General features: G+C 36.5%; 4 protein-coding genes across 6 annotated transcripts; 1 reads left to right on the top strand and 3 right to left on the bottom strand.

Annotated features, from left to right (window-relative positions):
- Positions 1-90: 90 nt before the first annotated feature.
- LOC118436976 lies at positions 91-4,619 on the bottom strand. Of its 2 annotated transcripts, XR_004835820.1 has the most exons (3): positions 4,419-4,619; positions 1,161-1,420; positions 91-687 (listed from the first exon to the last, which is right to left on the bottom strand). XR_004835820.1 is itself a non-coding variant. In XM_035855697.1 (2 exons), exons 1-2 carry the CDS (start codon positions 1,449-1,451, stop codon positions 400-402), a joined length of 579 nt encoding a protein of 192 aa, XP_035711590.1. In that variant the 5' UTR covers positions 1,452-2,151; the 3' UTR covers positions 91-399. The 2 variants fall into 2 exon arrangements, 1 of the variants encoding a protein (XP_035711590.1); XM_035855697.1 differs by lacking the exon at positions 4,419-4,619 and having other exon boundaries at positions 1,161-2,151.
- A 739-nt stretch (positions 4,620-5,358) lies between these two features.
- LOC110854910 (carboxypeptidase B) lies at positions 5,359-8,583 on the top strand. Its single transcript, XM_022103341.2, has 9 exons — positions 5,359-5,480; positions 5,884-6,099; positions 6,201-6,291; positions 6,686-7,079; positions 7,425-7,582; positions 7,811-7,870; positions 8,008-8,092; positions 8,166-8,288; positions 8,359-8,583. The coding sequence occupies exons 1-9, from the start codon at positions 5,383-5,385 to the stop codon at positions 8,409-8,411; spliced, it is 1,278 nt and encodes a 425-aa protein (XP_021959033.2). The 5' UTR covers positions 5,359-5,382; the 3' UTR covers positions 8,412-8,583.
- A 170-nt stretch (positions 8,584-8,753) lies between these two features.
- On the bottom strand, positions 8,754-10,925 carry LOC118437057. 2 transcript variants are annotated; one of them, XM_035855830.1, is made up of 4 exons: positions 10,706-10,925; positions 10,330-10,623; positions 9,418-10,007; positions 8,754-9,064 (listed from the first exon to the last, which is right to left on the bottom strand). In XM_035855830.1, exons 3-4 carry the CDS (start codon positions 9,737-9,739, stop codon positions 8,787-8,789), a joined length of 600 nt encoding a protein of 199 aa, XP_035711723.1. In that variant the 5' UTR covers positions 9,740-10,007; positions 10,330-10,623; positions 10,706-10,925; the 3' UTR covers positions 8,754-8,786. The 2 variants fall into 2 exon arrangements, with proteins under 2 accessions (XP_035711723.1, XP_035711724.1); XM_035855831.1 differs by lacking the exon at positions 8,754-9,064 and having other exon boundaries at positions 9,837-10,007; positions 10,706-10,924.
- A 2,410-nt stretch (positions 10,926-13,335) lies between these two features.
- Positions 13,336-18,504, bottom strand: LOC110854933 (zinc finger protein 471). Its single transcript, XM_022103364.2, has 8 exons — positions 18,356-18,504; positions 18,181-18,232; positions 17,561-18,065; positions 17,350-17,469; positions 16,811-17,038; positions 16,264-16,536; positions 14,753-15,771; positions 13,336-14,176 (listed from the first exon to the last, which is right to left on the bottom strand). The coding sequence occupies exons 3-8, from the start codon at positions 18,054-18,056 to the stop codon at positions 13,514-13,516; spliced, it is 2,799 nt and encodes a 932-aa protein (XP_021959056.1). The 5' UTR covers positions 18,057-18,065; positions 18,181-18,232; positions 18,356-18,504; the 3' UTR covers positions 13,336-13,513.
- Between the last annotated feature and the right edge of the window lie 2,456 nt (positions 18,505-20,960).

The raw sequence follows: 20,960 nt of genomic DNA, 5'->3' as shown, positions 1-20,960 counted from the left end.
ATAACCACTTATACGCATATATATTGCCACAATTTCATTCATCACTTATAATTTATTGTGAGGAAATGGCAATTGAATTAGGAATTTTTGAAAGTGGATTATTTTCGCCGTGCCAAAAAATTACGTTACATTAAAACATGCATGTAAGGTTGCATGTACATATCTCAAACGGATACCACTTTATAAAAATGTGCATTTAAAGACATCGAACGAGTGTGGAGTGAGAATTAAGATCTATGATAGTGCTATTTCGCCATAAAAAACAGTAAAGTTTACTCATATAGCATATTCATCGTGAGCCACAAATATAAAAATACATGTAAATACGTTAACTACTAAGTAACTGTATTACATATGTACATTTAAGGGAATAATTTTCTACTTTTTTCGTTCTCCTATTCATTTCCTTCCAATTGTCAGCAATGCTCTGAACGTTCCTTTAACAATGGCTCGAAAGAATTTGAGGGATGACGTCCTCTTGATGATGAACAGCCCATCGACGCCAATCCCAATTTTGCGACAGGATTTCGCAACCTTCTGCAAATATTTTTTCTCTTCGGGTGTGTCAAATTCGAGATATTTCCACGATTTGGGGACACGATTTACGTTTGCGTGAATCCTTCCAGACACTTTGAGAACGGTTCCCCATAAAATCTGGAGAACGATGGAGAGCAAGATGAGGTATGTCTACATAAAATTTACGAAAAATCGTATAATTGATTACATTAACAAAATAAATTTCTTTATTCGTCACAATTAATTATTCAACTTTGTTAAGGGGTGTAAGCCCCTTATAAGGTCGTTATGTCCGTTATGATCCGATAATTTTTAAACGATGTGATAGAAACTTGAAACTTTCAGGTAAACTCTTAACCTCAAGGAGTACTGCAAGTTCGAAGATGTGCGATGAGGTAACTTCCTTCAAGGTCAAAAGGTCACACTAGGGTCAAATACGAAATTTAACCCCGAACTAAATGGTAACCTCTATTTTGGCCTCAAAGGTCACGAAACTTTCAATTAACCGGACAGTACGACACGTCTTTAAATATATGCAAAACTTATTTCGAGGTTTCGCACCTTTGTTGTATACGCTGTTCATTACGGTATTCATTCATTCCGAGTTCGAATATTCATCACATTCAAATAATATTTATAACTACCTTTGCATATGGCTCCATCTCATTCCATTGTTTAATCACGACGAAATTGCTGAATAGACAATACTGTCCGAACAGTCCGTTGGACAGGACAAGTGCATGCCCTAGATTTTGCATCATCCCCGTATTCAAAATTCGGATAGAGTTGAATTCAATGACAATATTTTTTGCAGCCCGTCTCAACTCGGGAATTGCGAATCGTTCCGTTTTCTTAATTCGGGAAGAAGCCTTCAACTCATTCGCGATGAGGAAGAAGACTGGAACTAAAAAGAAAAGCCTCATAAATACGTACATCCCTACCTCTTCAAATTTTTTTCCTTCATCCAAAATTCATTCACTTCGAGTATCAATTTGAATTATTCATTCATTATCTATTCGTTCAATGAATAATTCATTCATTCATTCGTCCCATGCATTTAACATAGGGCAAAAATGAAAGAATAAAAAACCCACTCATTCATTTTGAAATGTTGGATTATTCATTCATTATTCATTCACTCAGTTAATTATTCATTCATTCATTCTTTATTTCGTAGTAATTAAATGAACGTGAACAGGTATGCATACATTCATATGCGAATTTACTGTTCCACATTTAAAATGTCTGCCTGATTAATAACTTTTTAAACTCATCTATTTTTCCTAAAAAACAGCACATTGGATTTTTTTGTTGAAATTTGTTGAAAACAGGCTAACAAATGTATGTCGTGGATCCAAAAAGCAGAACGAGCAGAAGGAACCAAATTGTGAACCCGGTCCATGAAAAGAGGAACAAATCCAGCAAGTATATGAGCCACTCGAGAAATTTGAAAATACCGCCCAAATTAGCGACCTCTTCCGGGTACAGGTTGTGAAAGTAGATGGGTAGCTTCGAATTGAAAATGAAGAACACGACCGTGCTAAATGGGTGACAACAATTGTTCAGTAGACCCAAAAATAGGATGGAGTCCATTAACCGGGACAATTTGGCTTTTCCTGGAATGTAGGTGGGCATCCAGTTTTCTAAAATTTATATGAATAGTTAGCTCAAATTTACATAGATTTACTCAGGAATTTTTGGGGGGTATTCATAACCATGTTCGAGCCGTTAAAGAATTTTGAAAAACAAAATTTGCTACGTACATATGTACATAAATATGTATTAGCCTTGGATATACTCAAATTCGCAAATAAATTTTCAGGTCAATTTTTTTGCCAACTTGTGTTTATTTTTTAACTAAATATGCGAACTCCCCATACATATTCATTAACAAAAATCGTACTAATTTTTTCTAGCTATAACTGACATACGTTCTTATTAACTTCTTACAGTGTTTCAAATTCGACAAAAATTAAAACAAAACTTGTCGGCCCTGAAAAGATTGCTGTTATTTATTACGAGTTTGCATCGTTACAAAAAAATGAGTTAATCCTAAGTTGGCAAGTTGACAAGCAAGAAAAATTTTGGTTGAAACTTTATGGTCAACTATGTATATACGAGGGCGAGGCCAGTATTAAGTTTGCATTTTTGTTTTCAAAATTATGTTACAATTCAAATATGAAAACTTAACAGCCCCGAACAAAACTTGCAATTAGCAATAATTAATCGAAATAATTCATAATCGCAATTAGACATACCTCTAAATCTTTCCGCATAAATTAAACACTGATTAAGTGTCGTAACTATGTCGCCCTGTTTCCAATAAGTGTTGCACAACGGTCCAATAATCACGGCCCCAATAAAGACGAAAGAGTAGCACAGATTGAATTCTTGGGTGGTATTTTTACCATCGTAGATTCTGTAAGTGCCAAAAATGAAGAAGACGAAATACGAGGCGACCCCTATGCAAGACCTTAATTGCTTTTTTCGGGCTTTTTCGTCCATCTGGTACAAGTTTGTTTTTCGATTAAATATCATGCCCGTAGTGCCAAAAAATGCGCAAACTTTACAAGTCATGTATATCAGCTGGTAATATCTTTTAGAGTGCATTTTAAGTCCAGGTACGTAAGTAAATAAATAAATAAGTTCTAGAATTTTTGAAAGTGAAGTGGAGATATTTTTAAAAACAAAACAGAATTTCGTATTTGAGTAGGGTTTTTGGCGTTGTTTAACGAACAGGAGGTTGTAGAGTTGAGTTGGTGTGTGAAGTTAAAGGTATATCCGGCAGGCAACCCATTGTAGCTGTTATTCCAAAATTGATACACTCTTAGAAATCCAGGATTAAAATAATAGCAGGCAGTGTTTTCTATATCACTCTACAAACGTGGTATTTATGTATGTATAACTAATCTTGTATAGAAGGAGCTCGATATTAAAGTGTTACCATATTTATCACAAACTTTTACAGCCCGGTATACATAATTTTAATATTGGGCGATAGCAAGTTTAATACCTAAATATATAGAAATCAATACCTGCCTGACTATATAAAAACATACCATATTTTTAAGAGTCTAGAATTTATGGGCCTATTAACTTTTGGTCATTTAATTTTATTGTGGACTTAAAATCGTTTTTGATACCTGAAACCTGAACATATAAATTAATAAAAGTGGGTATTTAAATATGTATGAAGCATCATAAAAATTGTTGACTAAATACATACATATGAACCTCAGCCATTAGTTTCCCCGAAAATTATAAGGCAAACTACATATGTATCTACGTATATGGTTCATGAGGTATGTTATTACCAAGAAACTCAATTTTCAAATGTGGATACTATCCAAAAATCTAGAAATGGGAGCGCAATGGAATTGCATACATTCGAGTTCATTCAACGTTCCCATTTTAGTTATGTTCCCATTTTAATAATTGACTTTGCCAATTGCCAAGAGTTAAATTTATCAGTATAATTAAGCCATTTTTCAACGATTATTTTTGGTTAAAATTTTAATCTAAATAATAAATATATAAAGGGTGATATAAATGATATAAATCTCCGTTAGTTACAAGATTATTGATTGAGATTTTCATTAATTATAATCAAAGCTGGTGACAAAATTCTTAAATTTCAGCGACAAAATCTTAGTAACTATGTAATAGAAATTTACTAATTTTTGCCATCAAAATATATTGCCATTGAAACCACCGTCCGTTTTATGTGGGCTAACATGACTACTCTATATCTTGATACAAAGGGCTAAACATCCTGTGCCGCAACGTAAAGCCCGAGTCAAGAGACACATTTCCTTTAACAGGTTAAGCCTAATAGTACTCAAGCAGATTTTTCACGTGAAAAAGTTTGGCAAAAACATGAAAAAAGAAACTTTCATACATACCTATTTGAAAAGATAATTAGAACAATTGAATTGTATTGAATCATCACCAACCGGTGACCGGAGTGTATATATGACTTAACCGGGGAGGTGATAACGGGCATTACCGAAGAGTGAAAAAATACACCGTTATTGTGGTTATGAAGTCTCACCACTCAGAATCAAACTATTACCCGCCCGAGGGGAAGTTATTACCAAATCAAACCATCAAGGTGTGTACATATATGGGACCTCAAACCTCACCGCATTTTTAACAGTATGGTTAAGGGCTAATGGTTAAAGGACCCTTTCTATTTAAATATCTAGGAATAATCGACCTCTTAATATTGGCTACCCTCCAGCATTTTAGCTTAAAGGTAAATATCACAACCTGAAGGGCACAAAATCATAAAAAAATAAATCAATAAAACTTGGCGGAGGGAGGATTAAGGAGCATTAGTTGTAACTACACTTACAATGGAGGTCTCCCAACGTATGCTCACAGATTTTGACCAAACTAGCGTCAATCGATCACAAATACAATTCGTATGAAATTTGCAAATGGAACTATCTGCCAATGTGCAGGTTTGGCGGAGATATTTGCATCTAAATAGGGAAAAATGTACAGCAAATTTGGAAAATGAGAAATCTGGCGGCCTTCGGGTTATTTTTTCTCCTCTTTTTATGCAAATATCTCCGCTAAACTTGAGCATTGGCAGATGAAAATTTTTGAAAATTTTGAAAATTTGAAAATTTGATACCTATTATATTTGTGATCGATTGACGCTAGTTTGGTCAAAATCTGTGAGCATACGTTGGGAGACCTCCATTGTTAGAATGTACACCCTTCCTGCATGTTTATCTATTCACATCGTTTTTACAGGGTCGTTCCAAATTTAGAACATTATAAAGTGCTTTTTCCTTATCTAAATATGTGTCCCCTTTTTCCTGACTTTTTGTGGCATTCTTGGAACAAATTTTGAGCGAAATGCATCCTTTGATTTTAAAAATGAATGCGTTCTACGTTCTGATATCATTGGGAATTTTATTTCAACCAGGGGACACTGGGTCACCTCGTATTAACGGGTAACTAAACTACACAGTTTTTTAATTTTTAAGTAAATATACAGTTTGATTAAGAACCCCACACTCTAAATAATTTGGGGACAAATCAGTTCACCATTTTGGATAATTATTAATTTTGTCCCATCAATGCGAATTAAGTCAAAACTAGTTTACCAAAAAAAAATACAATATTAATTTCGCGGATTTCAATTCTTTTCGAACTTTACGAAAGTTTGAAAATTTGATGTAAATCCAATTTCCAAAACGTGCTAAAACCAGGTTTTATCTTCAAATCGGTTTAATGAAAATTTCAACAACCGGAAAAATCATTGACCGGTTTTTCAAAATTCTCCGGCATTGGATTTTTGGATGCGTAATAAAAATATTTATTTTAATTTACATATGTAAATATCATGTCAAACAGAACGGACCAAGTCTTCACTGTTCAAACATCAACCACCGAGGAAACCAAGCTCATTTACCAGCTCTACCTTAATGGCGAGTATGACTTTTGGACTGCTCCGTTGCGTGGGGGATCACATGTCGATATCATGGCGAGAGCTGGACAAGTTTATGATTTAACGGACTTTCTACAAAGTCACGGACTCAATTATTCCGTCAAGTTTAGCGACGTTAGAAGGTATTTTCATAAATTTTATCTTGAAGTAAAAAATTTGTAAGCTCTCCTTTCAGAAGTAATTTTCTGAACCATTTTGAAATTTATTTTCCCATGTGAATTAGCCTAATTCGAGAGGAGCAACGCCAAAATGAGGTGACACGTTCAACTCGGCTCGGACGCATTTCCTGGGACAGATATGCAACATTTCACGAGGTCAGTAATTTGTCCTGGTAAATTATGCGGATGGGAATTAAATTTGCTAGCAATTTTGTATTAGTGGAGTTATAATTTCGCTAAAAAAATAACGAGTAAATGGCCTGCCCTCGTATGTACATACATATTAATATGCCCTGTCACAAATCTGGTGTAGTCAAGCAGGTATTAAAGTTGCTACCGCTTGGTATTAAAATTATTCCGGTCCGTAAAGATTTGCTCCAGATGTGGTAATACGGACCGACCAATTACTCCACCGTTTTGCTAATCGACAGACTCATAAATACATGAATACCGCTCGGTATTATTATTTTACTCCTGGATTTCTAAGAATGTTGAAAATTTCTGAAAATTTCTAACCAAGTAATTTTCAAAAATCATAATCCTCCCTCAGATTTCAGCCTGGCTCAAATCTCTCAACACGTCGTACAGCACGGTATCAATCATTGGTTACTCCTCACAACATCGTCCCATCTACGCCGTGACCTTCTCGACGGGCGGACCTCCCAAGAAATCCGTCCTAATCGACGCTAACATTCATGCCCGAGAATGGATCGCGGGCGCCACGGCGACCTGGATCATAAACGAACTAGCCGTGAATACAACAGTATATTTGGACATACTTAAAGAAATCGATATCCACATTGTCCCAATCATGAATCCGGACGGATATGTGCACACGCACAGTGGCGGAATTCAAGCGAGGTTGTGGAGAAAGACGCGCAGTGTGCAGTCAGGGTCTAAATGTGTGGGGTGTGATCCTAACAGGAATTTTGGGTTTCACTGGGGTAAGATAAGAAATTTACATTATTTTAAAAGTCTTACAGCTGCTGCTTAAATTAGTATTTTTTTGTCGCAAAACAAATTTTAATTTGCATAACAGTGAAGTAAAGTACGGAATTGTAAGAGCTGAGTCGGGTTAACGGGCCAACCCAATTAAACCCAGCCTGCCCGGGTTTTCAAAATGTTTGACCCGACTTACCAATAAGACCTGAACCGGGTTGCGGGTCTAAATCCGAACCGCTCGGGTTCAGAAATTACTCGGGTCGGGTTTTAGAAATCACTGACCTGACTCATCTCTAGTAATTATGAAATTATTATGAAATATTGTTTGTTCTTGTATTTATGTACAGATGGAGAATCCACTTCATCCGACCCATGCAGCGACATCTACCGTGGAGTTGCGCCCTTCTCGGAGCCTGAAGTGGCAGCCTTGGTAGAATTCGTTACGACCCTTGAAAAGGAAGGGGCCAGTTTTTTGGCTTATTTAACCCTCCACGCTTACGGGAAGGTAAGTGAGAATTCGCAAATATTTGTAACCTCAATATTTTCGCCGGAAGCGGAGGACCATGGGGACATTGCCACCCCCTGAAATTCAGCCTGAGATCCAGCCACCACCTGAAATTCAGAGAATTACTATTTTGCATATTTTCCCGAAAGGATATTGTCCCCAACCTCTCCCGCCACTTGCTTTAAAATCTTAACACAGCACATGCAACTATTTTATTGCTAAATGTAGGTCTGGCTGTTACCTTGGGGCTACACGCAAGGCGTCTACCCGGACGACTATGCCGATCAGGTATATAGACCGCTGGATTGATAACTTTGTTGTACACCGATTGGCAAATTTTTAGCATTTACCGTAGAAATTTTTCACCCAAGGATACACTTGGACCTGTACCTATTTGCATATTGTGTTATTTTTAATTTCTTTAGCTGAGCTTAGGCCAAGCCGCCATTGCAGCGGTACAATCCATTCACGGGACACGTTACCATACTGGTCAAGGAGCTGATCTTTTATGTAAAACATAATTCTTGTCAGAATTTATGCATTGATAACTTTTATGCAAATTTAATTGTGTGCAAATATGTAGATGGCGTAGGAGGGGCTAGTGACGATTTCATGAAGAATCACGGGATCAAGTACACCGCTACGGTGGAAATGCGAGGCGACTCTTTTATCCTCCCACCCGCCCAAATCGTCCCAAATGCTCAAGGTGGGTGGATATTTTAAATGTTTACCATAACACGCTAAAAGTTTTGCCGCACGTATTTTAAATTTTGCAGAGGTCTGGGCCGGAATTCAGGAGTATTTCAAGCGTGTCATCGTAACCTCATAACTATTATTATAAAATTATAAAATAAATTATAATATATTTTAATTAATATTTTAATTTTAATTAGATAATTTTGCTTTTTGTGACAAATTCAAGTTTATGGATATAAATATATGTATAACGTTTTATTAATTGATTCTTGCTATAAAAAAGTTACATATATTTTTCGCGTGACAAGAAAACAAGCAAATAAATATTCCAAGAGTTTCTAATGATTAATGAATTTTCACTAATTTTTAGACATAAATTAGTAAAGTAACAAATTAAATTTCAATAGGGAGACAAAACAAATTAATTAATTAGCAGATTCTCTTCGTCCCTTCGTTTAACCCACAAAACAAAACTAAATTCTGAAGTAATTTTGCACATTATAATTAGTCAAAAATTTTGGCAAACAGTTTTTCCACGTCTGGGAAAAAAATCCATCATTTGCTCCACCATTTCATCATCCAGCTCCTCCTCCCTTTCATCGAAATAAATGTGCGTCAATGCCGTAACTTTGTCTATGACGTGAATTTGTCTGTGGTTATCCAGAAACGTTTCCCTCATCACGGACACGCTTATCTCGAGGCGCCACAATTTCGCGAAAACTCCGGAAGAAGGTGTGACAAACACGCCGACGGCTTTCTCACTAATCCCCATCTTTTTGCGTAGGACTACACAAATAAAAATGGGATTAGCATATACGTAAATTAACAATCGCACCATTAACATATTCCATTTCTCGGTTTTGGAAATTTATTTTACAATTCTGGAATAGATCGTTACGAATTTTAGAAAATTATACACTAAGATTTTGAAGGACGAGAAGTCAAGCCCCCAGAAAAATTGGAACTCATCGAAACTGGTTTAAAAAAGATTTGCTGACCACAAATTTGTCGTCCAGAATTTTAAAATAAATTCCCAGACCGGAGATTAAAATGAAATGATTAAAAATGTGCCGATTTTGGCGACGAATCATCAACTCGTACAAAATGTGAATATATTTTTTTTAAATATGTAAACGCACCCAACTCCTCCAAATTTTCCATGACTGGGATTTTCACCTTGTAGTCATCCTCCTCATCTAAGACTTCTTCCAAATGGATTACCAGCTTGGTCAAGCGTTTCCGAAATTTGTGCAGGATTTCTTCCGCTTCTTCTATATTCCAGCTCGTCACGCTCAACGTGAGCACGTGTAGCGCCACAAAATCCTTGTGTTTCAGGCTGAGAAATTGGTAGCGGCGGTTGAGGAAAGATGCAGGTCTTAAATTCAGCTCAGTTATCTTCTCCATCCGTCCAGGAATTTTTGCAATCTCTTCGAAAAATAATGTGGCGACGAGAACCTGCATTCCGTTGTTTGAACCAGTTGCATGGAAACTTTCGAAATTTTGAGAAATTGAAAAGAACCGTCTTAAAAATGTTCGGATTCTTTCTGGTCCCTCAGTGTCTATCTCATCCACGAGGAGGCCAAGCTTCTTCAAGTGGGGGAGTTGGAATGTGTCTTCGAACGGCAGGGCGGTGACGAAGTCCGAACCGTACCGGTTTTTGAAGTAGAGCTCCAATTCTTCCAAATTGACGGTGAGGGATAAAAGTTTCCGCAATTTTGTGAGGAAAGTGCTGAGGAATATTTTTAAACAATTTAAATAAGTCTAATTAAACTTGTACATAAATTCTGATTTACACTCTCAAAAATAATGATACCCTTTTTGAACAGAAAATGAACTCTAAATTATGTTCAAAATATAAAATCAAAATATAAATACAACATCCAGAGGACGTTACTTGATAAAGAACATAGTTTACTCTGGATTTCCTTAATTTAGAAAGAGCGAATTTGCTTTTCAAAATGACATCATTTTTAAGAGTGTCCATTTACATAAATATATGAAAATGTAAATTCTTATTTTGTAATTTCTACGTGGATCTTCAGAAATCGAACCTTGTCCGCACCAATTCTCCGGATTATTTCGAAAGGGATGTTACGAAAGGGTTTTGGGGAGGAACGAACGGCACCTTTCTCTCTACGAGTCCCGATCGTCATTTTCACCATGTTCGGGATTCGTCCTCCCTTTTTCAACGAGTCGAAGTAGGACTGGTAGCTCGTACTAGATTCCAAGCTGACTATCGACTTCCGGTCAAGTAGTTTCATTACTTCCGAGGAAAAAGTAAAGTTTGTGCTGGCACACTTCTTCAAATCGGAGACCGTGAGATTATTCAGAATTTGCTGGACAAGCTTGAAAACATATAAATATAATGTTTAAAGTGTTTTTTTTACTTATTTAATGATGAATGCTAATTTAATTAATATTTTTTACCAGAGAATTAGAGAGCACGATCTGTTCCGCTGTGGCGTTAACGACTTGGACCTCACCACTAATTTCGTCCCCAACTCCGTTTACTCGAACGGTTGTCATATTTCGAATTATGTATTTGATTCACTAGGAGATTTTTTAAAATGTGAAATATGGATGCTGAACGCCGACCCAGGTTTGTTATGGATTTTAAATTTCGCGCGACGAAAGTCTCATTTAACACGGAAACAGACAAAAATAAGTAAATATTATGCGTAGAGTTCTCAATGGTCCGGATTGGTCCGGATCAGCCCTGATCCGAACCCGGACCGTGGCCCGAAACCACCAATCCGAATCCGGACCGAAAAATTTCCGCCCGGCCCAGGACCGGACCGGTCAATCCCGGCGGACCGAAAAATATATCATTATAGTATAAAGACCCATAGTACAGTATAATAATTACCACATATAGTGCATATCGTCGTACTATTTCTACAAAGGCCTATGTGCAAGCAATCCTCAATTTTACAAAGGCCTTTGTGCAGTCAATATTTAATTTTACACAGGTCTATGTGCACAATAAAAACTATAAAAAGGCCTAACTGTAATTCCAAAATTATGAATAGTTAGTTAATCATGTTAAATCATGCTGGACACTGAAGTACGAATATTTTGGTCAGATAAGGCTATTCCTGATATAATTTCAAAACCAAACCCTGCAGGGGTGTGGTACTTGGGGCCTAAATTATGTTAACAAAATTCTGGCATGTAATATTTCATTTTCTTCAGCCCAATAAGGCAATCTCAAAGGATTATTATAAATTTAAAAACCACATCCTCAGGGGGTGTGGTTATCGGCGTCGGTTTCTAAATTTATAATAATCCTTTGAGATTGCCGTATTGGGCTGAAGAAAATGAAATATTACATGCCAGAATTTTGTTAACATAATTTAGGCCCCAAGTACCACACCCCTGCAGGGTGTGGTTTTGAAATTATATCAGGAATAGCCTTATCTGACCAAAATATTCGTACTTCAGTGTCCAGTATGATTTAACATGATTAACTAACTATTCATAATTTTGGAATTGCAGTTAGGCCTTTTTTATATATAGTTTTTATTGTGCACATAGGCCTTTGTAAAATTGAGGATTGCTTGCACATAGGCCTTCGTAAAATAAAGTATTAACTGCACTTAGGCCTTTGTAGAAATAGTACGACGATATGTATAAATAGTGCATAGAGATTTATACACGTATTGTATTATACATAAATGTCTTATCTAACTATGCATTAGACATGTATGGGACATGCATATATAACCAGAATGCCAAATGTGTCAGATTTAAATAGATACATGTAGCGGATGAGGTCTCGTAAGTTCTATAGGTCAGTGTGTTTATACACATAATCTCAGGACCAATTTGCAATTTCCTTTTTTTAATTTTAAAAATCCATTAGCAAGAGTAGGAGTTTAAAAAATCCTCCTAAAATCAAGGAGCGTAAAAACTTTAAAACCTAAAAAACGTAATTTTTATGGATCATGTGGAGAACTTTTGAAATCTATGTAACATCGAATTTGAATACACTGAAAATTCATGAGTTTGGCTGAAGAAATTCAAAAATTCAAGGTCAAAGTATTCAAATTTTCTTGCGCGCCAAAATATTCGGGCGGACCGAAAACCGGCGGTCCGGTCCGGTCCTTGAAAAGCTGATCCGAAACCGGACCGAGGACCGGACCGAAACTTTCGGTCCGGATTGGCGGATGGCCCAATCCGGGAACCGTCGGATTTCGGTCCGGTCCGGGCCAACCCGAAGCCCATTGAGAACCCTAATTATGCGTATTTATTAGCATTGTTAGCAACATGCAATGAGGAAATTCCTTCACTTTCCTGTAAATAATACATAAAAGTATCTATAAAATAAGATTGGCTCAAACTGATCATGAGGTTTTGCACTGCTCCTAAATTGGACTCGTTACTGATGTACAGACGTCGGATATGAATGACCGATAAAACCTCAAAATATGAATGAAAAATGACCGTAAAATTCCCCAAAATATGACCATAAAAATGACTTTATTTTTTTTTAATTTTTGGCTTAATTGTTCGACATATTTTCTTGTGATACTCAAGTTTTATCAATAAAACAAGTTCTGATTTAATTTAATTCATTCCCAATGAATTGAATCACCTTAAGCGAAAGTGAAAGCAAATTTCTGAAAGCTTCACAATGAATAATTGTGAGAAAACTGAATATTTTGCAATTTTCTGTCGATTTGGTTGCCAAATATTAGAATTTGACCAAAAATCATAAAATGAACGAAAAAAGCCCGAAATATGATCGGGAATATGATATATGAATATGTCCCAAAACCCGAAAATATGACAAATATGAGAAAATATGCTTTGAACTACGTGACCTACTAGTGACCATAAATATTCTCAGCAAGTTTGGAGTCTGTAGGTTAACAGATGGAAAAAGTCATTTTTCATTCATATCCGTCGTATGCATGTATTTTATATATTTAAATAGGTTTCCCAATTAAGAAAACTTTGAACTTTCAAGTTTTTTTCTGCAAAGGTTATAATTACTAAAAAGTGTAAAAATACGTACATTTGAAATTATTGAAATTAATTATTATTTATTGTAAAATCAGTCTACATACGATTGCATACATATTCACATACATATTTAAACCAAAAATTTGCATGAACTTTAAATATAAATAATATTCAAAAATTGGCCGATTAACAAACAATTATTTACTAATAGTAGTAACTCACTAATCGGATTTGGACATTATCCACACCGTACAAAAATAGTTTTCATCTTCAATAGTAAGAAGAAGTAGGATTAGAAGAAAACTGTGCTAATAAATGTGGTGGAGGAAAAATACTTGCATTCGGATTCAAAGGATCATTTGAATTAATTCCTCGCGAATTTGCATGAATTTGTGTCGGTAAAATGTACTCATCTTGCTCATAATCTATCGAACTAGACGACTCTGAAGGCTCTCTCCTTCGCCTTTTCCTTGTCTTATTAATTTTAAATCTGGGTCTTGTCGTCGTCGCCGAGTTGTCGCCATGCCCTTGTCGCGGTGGGCGTGGTGGTGGGGGTCTCTTCTTTCTGACCTGTTTCCCCTCGTGCACCCCGGCCACGTGCGCGCGCATGTTGTCGACCCGGTTGAAAGACTTGCCACAATTTGGGTACGTGCAGTGGAACCCTTTTTCCGGGGTGTGGACGATGTTGTGAGACTTGAGGGTTTTCTCGGACCTAAATCCTTTCCCACATCCGGGCACTTGGCAAACGTAGGGTCGTTCCTCGCCCAAGTCGTGCAGGGCGTAGTGGGCCCTCATGTCTTTGGGACGTTTGCACAGGACGCCGCAAATGGTGCATTGGAGCGGCTCCTTTTCCTGGTGGGTGTACTTGATGTGGGTGTTTAGGCCGGATTGACAACTGAAACTGCGCCCGCAGATGTAGCAGAGTTTGGTTTTCTGGGGGGTAAAAAAAATATTCAGGTTATTAGAGGACTTCAAAATGTAGAAAAGATTTATGACTATGACAAAAAAATTGTAGAAAGGTTTTGAAAGAGTTAAAAATATGGTATGGCTCGTGGGGAATTTACAAATGAGAAACATTTGTACGGTTTTCTTAGATAAAAATATGCAAAGACGCAATTCACTCAGTCCTTTGTAACGTTGCAAAATTTGTAAATTTTGTAAAATAGTCTGTTACAAAATAAAAAGACGCTCTTAATCTGAGTAAAATTTCAAAAAGATGTAAGCTGCTAATTTTCCTTACAAATATATATTTGTAAAAGTTTGTAACTTTATGAATTCTATAAAGTTATCGAGAACAGCCAACAGCGTGAATTGCCACAAAGATTTATGGGGAATAGATATTTCAGAAATGTCTCAAAACACTTGTCTTCTGGAAATAAATTACGACTTAAAAAAAAATATTAAGAAAAATTTTCTTGTCACAAAAATTTTTTAAACAAAATTTTTTTTCAGTCATTTTCAAAATTCAGTCATTTTTTTTAAAAAGATAATTCAAAAAATTGTCCTCACCTCGCCCGTATGCGTAACCATATGCAATTTCATATTATACTTCCTCACCATCTTCCCACATTCCGCGCATGCAATCTCCTCCCCATTCTTGTGCTTCTTAACCTTCTCCTTCTTCACAACTACCCTTTTCACCCCCTCACCCTCTCCCCTCACCCCCTCTCTTCCCTCTCCCCCCACTCCCACCCCTTCCCCCTTATTATGCACCCTCCTCCAATGATTCCTCCTCTTATCATTCCGCATAAAGCTCTTATCACACCCTTCCTCCCCACAAGGAAAATCAAACCTCCCCTCATGAATCCGCTCGTGCCGCTCGAGACTCTTTTTATGCTTGAAAATCCCCCCGCAAACGGCACACTTGTGCGGGGCTCCGATCCCGTGGGAGATTTTGTGCTCGATTAGAGCGTACTCTTTCTGGTAGCGTTTCCCACACTGGTCACACCCCCATTTTTTGGACGCCTCGAAATCCTTGCCAAGCACCCGCACGTGATGGATTCTAACTTGATGTTTCTTCAGCTTGTATTTGTCCCTGACCTGGATCCCACAAACGGAACAGGTCGCCCGTTCCAGGGCGCGATGGGATGACCTCGTGTGCGCGGAGAGTTCTGGTCGTGTCGAAAAGGTGAGGGTACAATTTTCCCTGGAACATTTCCACGGGGTTGGATCGTCCCCATGGGAGGAGGACAGGTGGGCGTCGAGAAGCGGGGCAGAGTGGAATTTTGAGGGGCAGGCGGGGCACGGGTAGCGCGGTTTGGAACGTTTTTCGCGTCGTCGTGCAGCACTGATGGAGGCGACTGTTTCGCCGTGCACGCCGCGGCGATGCGTGAGCACGTGGTCTTCGCGGGTGAAGCGCTTATCGCACTTGGGGCAGGAGTAGGAAACCTTGGCGTGGGTGGAGAGGTAATGGCGACGGTAGGATTTCAGGTGGGCGAAGGTGGCCGAGCAGGTGGGGCAGGTGAAGGTGCCCCCGGAGATGATTGGAGGGGCGGCTCTAGGGTTGGTGGTTTGGGAGGGGGTGTAGTCTGAAAAAGGGGGAAAATTAGGGGTTAAAAGTTTAAAATTATTTGGGAATATTAAGGATATTCTAGACGAGTTCGCATCGAGAAGTACGGAACAAAGGAAAATTTGCAGCATAAGATTGACATAAAAAAAATTTGCAAACTTTTAGCAAATATTTACAATTTACATATGCATGCGAATAACTGTCAAAAACCGTGTTACATATTTACTTACGTTGCGAACTCGTAATGCAAAACGCAATGACGCAATTCACGCAGTCCCTTGTAACTTTGTAAAACCCTTTAATTTTGTAAGATTGTTGTACATATTTCTTTTTTTTAAAGACCCATTTCCCTTCATCTCCGAGTAAAATAAACTTAGAGTAAATTTTTGCAAATTTACTAAATTTGACAAAATTGATAAGCTAATTGCCCTTAAAAATATTTGCAAGTCTATAGATTTTACAAAACTACACCAAGGACTACGTGAATTGTCTTAATTATAATTTTGTAAACCTTGATCCTCGTCGTCAGAATCCGATGAATCATCTGAGGGTGAATTCTCATCCTTCTTTAAGTCGACTATTTTATTGGCTGGCAGTGTAAAATCTTCATCGGACGAGTCCTCCGATGATGAGGACGATTCTTCATCTTCAAAAATGTTGTCGTTGGAATTTTCCAGTTTTTCGAAATCTGGTTCAAATTTGTGATTGTCTTCCTTCACGTAGGATTTCGTATTCCGAGTAGAAGATCGTCGCGTAGTGGGTAGTGGAACAAGGGGGGTGACCTCTAAGGAAGAAATTTGACAAAATTAATTTTTCAATTTCTGAGGTTAATTAAAAAATAAATTATAAAATACACTCTTAAAAATCATTTTTGAAAAGTAAATTCACTCCGAAATTGAAATCAAGTTAACTATTTATACTAAATCCAGGGTAAGCTTTACTCTTCATCTTAATTCAAAATTCAGAGTGAATTTACTTTTCAATTTTGAAAAGTAAATTTTGAAAAGTAAAAAATAATGTTCCCGTTTTAAGGGGACCGTTATTTTTAAGTGACTTGCTTTTGCAATCCATTTCGTCGTCCTCGTCATCGTCGTGGCCGTGTTCAGAAATGGACACGTTTTCAAAGCACCCTTCCATTACGTCGCTTCCGTCCATGAAGTCCAAGTCCAAGTCCGACATTGGCTCGTCTTTCACACAAACGGATTGGGGGTCGAAGATAAGCTCATCGATTAGGTCGGGCTCTTCAAGCCGTGGTTTCTTCTTTCTAGCAGAGAGCGAGGACGGGACTAAAAGTTGTAAATAAGTAACAATTAATTATTAATCGTATTGCAGAGACAAGTCATGTATTTTCATTTCCTGATGCAATTCACGCCCAATAATTGGCAACTTTGTAAAATTTGTAAAATATTTATACGAACTTTTACAAAATAAAAAGAAGCCCTTGATCTTAAGTCGTACGTAAATTTCTACAAAAAATTGTAAGCTAATTTTCTTTAGAAGATTTTTGTAAAGGTTTCTAAGTTTGCAGAATTTATGGATTTTACAATGTTACAAAAGCCTCCATGAATTGCATATAATCAGATCATAATAATCTTACGTGGCGATTCCTTAATCTGACTTTTTAAACTTTGTGGAAATTTCGGTGGGCGACCACGTCCCCTCTTTTGAGTTGCTGGGACCTCCACCGAAGGCAGGTTATCACTGGGGAGTTTAATATCTGAAAACAGTAAGAATTATTTTATTAAATTTCACTATTTTAATTCTAATTACTCTAATTTCAGTAATTAAACAACTTGTTGGAGCCTTACCAGGTCCAACCTCCCCCGAAACTTGACTTTTTCGCGGACGACCACGTCCCCTCTTGGCGTCCGAGCTTATCAGCGGCCCTGACTTTTCTCCTAATTCAGACTTCTTATCTAATACTGGCGAAGACGTCACCTTTTGACCTTCAAGACGTCCCAATTTCTTCCCGACCTCCGACTCTGGGTGGATTAGGGCGATAAATTCTTTATAATTGTTGTAAACCAGGGTTAAACTTTCCGCACAAGAGGAACACATGATAATTCCCTTTCTATTTCGAAAAAGTGGGGATGACGAGGGCGAAATTGGGTCGAAAAGGGTCGATAAGGCGGCGCAGATTGAAATTTGGCGAGAAGAAGACGAGTCCCGTTGATTGTTATCGTCATAATCGGGCAGGATGCAGAAGGGAAAGTTATCATCGTCAATGGTGGACCGTATTTCTTTGACGGGTGGGGGGACCGTGCCGTCGAAAGGCGCGAGACACGTGGAGCACGTGGGAATCATGTTAATCTTCTGTAATTAAATGAAAGAAAAACAGTATTTTCAATTTTAGCTGGTGCAAATATTTTTAACTTGTATTTAAAATTCTGAAATATTAAATTTGAGGAATAAAATCCAAAAATCTTACGCAGCGGGTCGGTACACCCACAACCTTGTCAAAGACAATGCAAGGTAGTGTTCTGTAATTAATATACAAAAATGAAAAAAACATTCCTGTCAATTTTTCCATCCGGAAATTTATAATTAATATTTAAAATTCTGAAATACTAAATTTGTACGATTAAAATACAAAAAAATCTTACTTGGAGGGTGAGTAGGCGCACCCACACCCTCTCGTCACACGAAAGACCAGATTATAAATTAAATTTGCTTGATATTTAGCGATAGGAAGTTAATTTTATGTTTTTACTTCCTTTTACAATTTTGTAGTGTGGTGTCAGATGTTTAAAAGAAGAAAGTGAGTATGTGTACCCGGGCTTGGAGAAATACAGAGGGTGCGCAACCAATATTGGGGCACAATGGGGTTTCGCGCTTGTCGGTGTATAAAATTATTAACAAAATGTTAAAATAGCCCAGAATGTGCAATATCCAGTAAAATACTACAGAATATATATTAAATCTATTATAAATAAGTAAATTGTTAATCATCAATGTATGCATAAAATAAATTTTAATATATTTACTTCAAGTAATTTACTTAAACTTAATTACTTATTAAATTTTCTGGACAGCAAGAATTTTTTGCAGGATAGGGGCTGTTCTTAAATTACGTAACGCTTGAAGGGGGGATGGGATTTAGGCCCCAATGATATCGTGCCTGTGTACGCCTATGTAAGGGGGGAGGGGGGGGGTCGAGGAAATCAATTTTTAGCGTTACGTAATTTAAGAACGGCCCCATATCCTAAACAACAAGCAATAAATTTAGATTTCATGGTCAAAATCCAGCTACCTAATTTTGTTCAGAAATTAAATTCCAAAATTATTGCAATTTTCTGACACGCGGCAACCCATTTTATCAAACCTGCAATTAATTATTTACCAATTTAAAATTTGCTGTATACCAATCTGCACTGGATATCTTACAGATATTGTAATATTTAAGATGTACATTCATCAATTTTTTACAAATGTCCAAAATTACTGTGTTCACCCTTTGTATTTTACAAATACATACGACTTGGGCAATGAGAGATCGCAAAACCTACTATCGCATGCGAAATATGTATTGCCTGTAAACGATTTATGCATGGTTATCATATTGTTTTCATAATTTGATGAATGAAATTACCAAGTGCTATCTTTCTAATTACATATTATGTTTCCCCTGTTTTACTCATATTAAACTAGTTTGTTGCACGTGTCTATAATTGACGTGAAAATTGATTTGATTGGATGAAAAATAACTATTTTAAAATTTTTACAATTTTAAAACTTGTGTTTTTATTGTCAGGGCAAAGTTTTTATAATTCTCATTAATACAGATTTATTAGTCAAAAAATATTATTATTTCAATTACACATTTTGGAAAAATATTACCTACAACTATGCAACTACGAATTACCACTTTAGTAACGCTATAAGCTCGCGATTACAATTCCATGCAAGTATGTAAATGATCTACTTATTTCAATGGAATAAATAAGTTAAGTAATTTACAAAATAAGGATTATTCTGGGCTGATTTACATATGTTGTCATGATTACCTTGATACATACATATTTATTGACATGTGAGAAGAAGAAGATTTATTTATCAAACAAGTATTAAGCCTACAACTTTTATTTAATTTTACTTTGACAAATGTTTAAGTATCTACATTCACATTAAATATGTAAATTAAGCTTACAATATTTAGATACAGGAATTCTTATACGTAGTTGGAAAAAGTCTTGTACAATAGTCTTTTACCATATTCAATCCAAAGCGATTTACCAAAATTCTTAAAGGCTATTTACATATCAAGCCTAAAAACGTATTCATATTCGATACATATTTCTAGAATTTTTGCATGTCAAAATTAAGATGCTAAATTGATAAACATGTTTCAAATCTTGAACTAGTACTTACATTACATAAATTTATTTAGTGGCTGGTAAAAGTCTTACATAATAGTCTTATCCTACGTTTTGAATCAAAGTTGATTTACCAAATTTTCTATCACTATTTATTTCCCATGAGCTTAAAGATCGTAGTGCATATGTATTTCATCCCTTTTTTCGCGTCATTAACAAGAAAGATTTATGAGCGTATATTTAAAAGTATGCAGCCGTGCAATAATTTTACTACATATTGCATCAACCCCAAAGATTAAGAAGTGTATTGAGAAGAGATGAATATTTTCATAAATGTGAATAATTGCTAAAAGAGATTAAAATAGAGAAATTCAAGTAAAATTAATGTCCTCAAATTCTGTACATACATACATTTGTATTATTTTGTATGCTCATGTAGTAGAAATATGTACATGAAAGACCTTAACTTAATAAACTCATAATGTTTCGTTTCTCACATTAAGGACTACCTAATTCAACAACTCGTTCATTTTCGCATTCAAAAATGACACAAGCACTTTTCCACCCCGACAGTGTGGATTATATCATAAGTTTGAAATTAATATTTTATCCGACCTAATATTCAATATAGATCGGGCAAAGTTTTCCATTTATTTCTCTCTGGTTATGTAAAACAATCGTCAAATATTTACCATTTTAACGAATTGTCATCTATTCAACTTCTATATGCGTATCCTACATTGAAAGCGCTTAACATGTCAGAGACAATGCAATGCTGCGACGCTTCGATTACATCGATCACATCTAAAACCGTGGAGTTAAAATATATTTACCTCCGTCTGGTTATCCAATATGTATGGAAAATCGTGAAATATTTACCATTTTCACAAATTCT

This window comes from Folsomia candida, unplaced genomic scaffold, assembly GCF_002217175.1.
Source record: "Folsomia candida strain VU population unplaced genomic scaffold, ASM221717v1 Fcan01_Sc011, whole genome shotgun sequence".
Lineage (NCBI taxonomy): Eukaryota > Metazoa > Arthropoda > Collembola > Entomobryomorpha > Isotomidae > Folsomia > Folsomia candida.
The sequence above is the reverse complement of the archived record's forward strand: the minus strand, read 5'-3'. Positions and strand labels throughout refer to the sequence as shown.